This window comes from Leopardus geoffroyi, chromosome B3 (assembly GCF_018350155.1).
Source record: "Leopardus geoffroyi isolate Oge1 chromosome B3, O.geoffroyi_Oge1_pat1.0, whole genome shotgun sequence".
Classification (NCBI taxonomy): domain Eukaryota; kingdom Metazoa; phylum Chordata; class Mammalia; order Carnivora; family Felidae; genus Leopardus; species Leopardus geoffroyi.
In genome coordinates, this window is record NC_059337.1 from 146,463,487 (window position 1) to 146,468,267 (window position 4,781).

The window sequence follows — 4,781 nt, forward strand, 5'->3', positions numbered from 1 at the left end:
CGCGCCCCTCATCCCCTCCCACCCCGGTGCCCCAGCTGGCGGCGCGCCGGGGGCCCGGCTGGGCGAGGCGGGGCGGGCCGGGAAGGGGCGGCGAGGGTGACCTCAGCGGTTCCGCCGCTCCGGGAAGTCGCCTCGGCCCGCCCCCTCCAGCCCCCGCCCCGAGTTTCGCTCTCTCCGGGGCGGGGCGACGGCGGCCGCTGCCTGGCCGGCCAAGTTGGAGCGCGCCCCGCCCGGCGCCCTCCCCGCCGGGGCACGCCGCCCGGAGCCCCGCGCACCGGGGCCGCACCGGGGAGGGCGCGCGGCGCGGGCGGCGGCCGGAGAGCGGCGCGGGGCGGCGGAGGTGAGCGCGGGGGGCGGGCGCCGGCTCCGCCCGCCCCGCCCGCCGGCCCGCTCCCCACGGCCGCGCTGCCATAAATGGGGCCCGCGGCGGCGGCGGCGGCGGCGGCGGCGGAGGGCCGGGCGGCGGGCGGGGACGCGGGCGTCGGGGGACGCGGCGCCCCGCGGAGAAGTTCGGGGGGTGGGGGGGGGGCGGCCCGGCGGGGACGCGCGCAGGTTCGCGCCCCGAGACCCGCCCCGCGGCCGGCGGCTTCTGTTTTACTCGCGGGCGAGCCGGTCCCGCCCGGGGCAGGTTTGGGGGCGCGCGGGGGCGCCCCGTCTGCGCCCGCGGAGGCCGGCGGCCGCATGGAGTTCCCGGAGCACGGCGCGCGGCTGCTGGGCCGCCTGCGGCAGCAGCGGGAGCAGGGCTTCCTGTGCGACTGCACCGTGCTGGTGGGCGCCGCGCGCTTCCCGGCCCACCGCGCCGTGCTGGCCGCCTGCAGCGTCTACTTCCATCTCTTCTACAGGGACCGGCCCGCGGGCGGCCGCGACGCCGTGCGGCTCAACGGCGACGTGGTCACGGCGCCCGCCTTCGGCCGCCTGCTGGACTTCATGTACGGGGGCCGCCTGGACCTGCGCAGCCTGCCGGTGGAGGACGTGCTGGCCGCCGCCAGCTACCTGCACATGTACGACGTCGTCAAGGTCTGCAAGGGCAGGCTGAGGGACAGGGGCCGCGCGCGGCCCCGGGGGCCCCCCGCCGCCCGGGCAGAGCCGCTCGGGCCGCCGCCGCCGCCGCGCACCCAGCCCGCCCGGGCCCCGGAGAAGGCCGGGCCGCCCCGCTCTGGGCTCCGCGCGCTCCCCCCGCGAGCCCCGGGGCCCCCTCCCTGGCAGGCCCCGGGAGACGCCGAGCGGGCCCTGGACCTGTCGCTGAAGCCGGGCCGCAGGCGGGAGCCAGCGCACGCACCGCGCGTCCTTCACACAGCCCCCCGCGTCCAGATGCAACACGGCGCGCAGCCACCAGTGCGGGACTCGCGGGACTCGCCGTCGGAATGGGACGGCGGCGCCCACGGCCCCCCGCAGCCACCCGGCGCCCCTGCAGCCGAGCCGTCGGCGGGCGGCCGCGAGCCGGAGCCGGAGCCGGAGCCGGAGCCGGATGCGGAGCTGGGGGCCCGCGGGGACGAGCCGGGCCCCGGCGCGCGCCCGTGCGTGTGCCCGCTGTGCGGCAAGCTGTTCCCCGGGGCGCACGTGCTGCAGCTGCACCTGAGCGCCCACTTCCGGGAGCGGGACGGCGGCCGGGCGCGCCTCTCGCCCGACGGCACGGTGCCCACCTGCCCGCTCTGCGGGAAGACCTTCTCGTGCACGTACACGCTGAAGAGGCACGAGCGGACCCACTCGGGCGAGAAGCCCTACACGTGCGCGCAGTGCGGCAAGAGCTTCCAGTACTCGCACAACCTGAGCCGCCACGCGGTGGTGCACACGCGCGAGAAGCCGCACGCCTGCCGCTGGTGCGAGCGCCGCTTCACGCAGTCGGGGGACCTCTACCGCCACGTCCGAAAATTCCACTGTGGGCTGGTCAAGTCCCTGCTGGTGTGACTTGTGTTCGCGCGGCGCGAGGGGGTGGGGGTGGGCTGGGAAAGGGAGGGGAGGGACCTCCCGGCTGGGACACTGGGATGGAGCCGCGGCGGGGGTGGGGGGGAGCCCCGGGGTCAGAGCTCCCAGCGGAGGAGGACCACTGCTGCCCCTGGCGGGGACCTCAGACTGGGGGGTGACTCGGGGTGGCTTGGGCAGCCCTCTTCCACGCCCGGCCCCTGCTCCCTTCCTCCGACTCACGTCTGCCCCCAGCCCGTGCCCTGATCTTAAACACTGTCTTGCCCTCCTTCCCCCTCCGGCCAGTGTCTCCTTGGCCCCGAGCTCCGGCCCAGGCTCCTTGGCTCCAGGAGGCACGTGTGTCCCCCTCCGAGGGCTCTCCTGACCGCCCGAACGGGCGCACTGGCAGAGCGTGTCCCAAAAAGGGACTGTCAGCGTGTCCCAAAGCGCGTCAGAAGCTGTCAGCGTGTCCCAAAAAGGGCACTTGGACGGAACAGGCCGCCCCGGCGGGTGGCAGTAGGAGCTTCTTCGGGAGGCCCCGGGCACAGGGAGCGCGGGCAGGGGAAGTCAGGGTTCTGCAGAACCTGCCAGAGGCTGAGTGGCTCCGGGGTTCCAGGTGCCGGGGTGGGAGGTGGGTGCCCCAGAGCTCGCGATCCCGACCACACGGGAACTCCGGCGGATGAAGGGAATCGGAACTTGGGAATGATTCTCTTTAGACGCAGAAGGAGCCTCCCTGAGGCTGCCAGCTGTCTTCCCGTGGGCGATGGGCCGTGCTCTTCCCTGCCTGAGCACAGGGTCCAGGGTGCCTCTGCGCATCCCTCGGGTGGGGCCGGGAAGGGCCTGGCAAGGGAGCCGCCCACCGGCGTGGCCGCAGGTTGCCCCTGGGCTGCTGTGGGCGTCGCCCTGAGGTCACTGCCTGCTCAGGGTCTCCCTGGAGCTGCCGGTCATTTCCAGAGCCGTGATCTGGGGGCCCGAAGCTGCTCTCTCTGATCGGGGGCAGTGTTTGCAGGCCTTCCCTTCCCTCCAGGGGGGCCTGGGCGAAAGCTGCCATCAGACAGAGGGGGCACGGGGTGGGGGGGGGGGCAAGCCCCTGATGGGCTGGGGTCACAGCCCCCACTGTCGCCCACAGCTCCTAGAATGGGCAGACCTCTGAGTGTGCGTGTGGAGGGGTCACCCCGCCTAGCCCGCCTACTCACTCAGCAAATCTTGCTGCCGGAATGTCCGCGCCGACGGCAAGGAGAGAGGCCAGAGGGAGGCCTGCCACAGCTCCCGGGGGCCCTACAGGTGGCAGACCCCCGGGACTCCGGGTTCCCACTGACTGGAGGCACTGAGGACAGAGTCCAGCCAAGTTTAAGTTATTCTCCCGTCTCCTGGCAACACTTGATGTCCTATTTATTCATCTGTCTGGTCTGGAGTGAAATGACCGGTGACCTTCACAGCAGGTGGACCGAAGGGGCCGTCTCCCCCCCACAGGCTCCCGGCTCTCCTGGTGTGTGGGCCGCCCACCGTGCAGTGCGGGGGGGGGGCCCCTCCCCATTGGTGCTTGGGGTTCAGAGGCCCTGGACTGGCTGCAGACTGAGAGAGAGCTGGGGGAAGGGGACCCCCTGCTTGCGAGTATCCCGGAAGGGCTGGTGGCACCTCACACTCGGTGTCCTGTACTGAGTCAGGGTTCCGTGTGTGTGTGTGTGTGTGTGTGTGTGTGTGTGTGTCCCCAAGCCATGCCCACAGCCCAGTGGGCAGCAGGGAGACTGGGTTCTCCCCAGGGGTTTCCACGAGGAAGAAACTTACTTCCCTCCCCTGAGTTCTCAACACTGGATTGCTCGTCTTCTGCAAAGTTACTGTGAAGTTAATGTAAAGAGAGGTGGTGAGTTTATTGGTTAACCAAGGCAGTTCCGACGAAATCTCTCTATATTTAACGCCCTGATTGTGTGGGAACGTGTATTAGAGGCGCGAGCAGGTGCAGTTCGAGGGGAGCCTGCCGGGTGGGGTCCTCGCAGGCTGGTCCAGCCTCCTCCTCACGGCCTCGTGCTGCTCTGCCCCTGGGGTGACGGCTCCCGGTGACCCAGAGGACAGTTGTTTGTGCTTAGCGTTTGGCGGGAGGTTTCCTTTGCACGCACCCGCCTGCCACGAGTCTGGAAACCGGCGCTGTCTTCCTGTGTTCACATGATCGTCTCGATGATGACCGTGGTAATAAAGTCCGCCCCAGGTGGAGATGGGCAGGATTATTCCCGGGGACCGGGGTGTGCACGTCCCCGGGTGTGTGTGTGAGGTGTGGGCGCTGCCGGTCTGGGTGGGGGGGGGGGCGGGGGAGGGTCCCGGTGGGCAGCGGCCACTCGGGGGGGCACTGTCTCAGGTGGCATCACCTGCTGTGCCCCGTGGGGGGGACGTGGGCCAGGGCAGGGCTGTGGAGGGGTCGCCTCCACTGCCCTGAGTGAGGGGAACAGGATGCAGCCTGGGACCCGGTCAGAGGCCTCAAACTTCTTCGGGGGGAGGGGGTGTCAAAGGGGGCCCCTGCTGGGCAGCCACAGGCCCTGGAGCTTGGATCTGAGGCTCCTCCCGACGCTCTGGTCTTGGGTCCTCCCATCCACCTGCCTTTCAGAGGCCACCCCAACTCCCGTGTGCCCCCCCCCCACATGCCCTTTGCCCTCTGTCCTCCCACCGTAACTCCGGTGCCTCCCACCTCCCTCAGGGTGGGGCTGGGCCCTCAGAGGCCTGGATCTGGGCAGTGCTGGTGGGCCTGGCCCCAGGGGTGGGGGGCTGGGGGGGGCTCTGGAGCCCTGAGCCAGAGCAGAGCTGGCAGGTGGGCTCGGGTGGGTGCCCCAGCCCTTGCCCGGCCCTCGCGTGGGAGCAGGAAGCTGGAGGCTCTCAGCAGGGCCCTG

The 4,781-nt window shown here is 71.6% G+C and overlaps 1 protein-coding gene across 1 annotated transcript; it reads left to right on the forward strand.

Moving 5' to 3' along the window:
- Positions 1-456: 456 nt before the first annotated feature.
- ZBTB42 (zinc finger and BTB domain containing 42) lies at positions 457-4,113 on the forward strand. Its single transcript, XM_045452173.1, has one exon. The coding sequence runs from the start codon at positions 682-684 to the stop codon at positions 1,906-1,908; it is 1,227 nt and encodes a 408-aa protein (XP_045308129.1). The 5' UTR covers positions 457-681; the 3' UTR covers positions 1,909-4,113.
- The last annotated feature ends 668 nt before the right edge of the window (positions 4,114-4,781 follow it).

What these genes read in the sequence shown, in the direction of transcription:
- ZBTB42 (XM_045452173.1), top strand. Translation starts at nt 682, where the DNA reads ATGGAGTTCCCGGAGCACGGCGCGCGGCTGCTGGGCCGCCTGCGGCAG.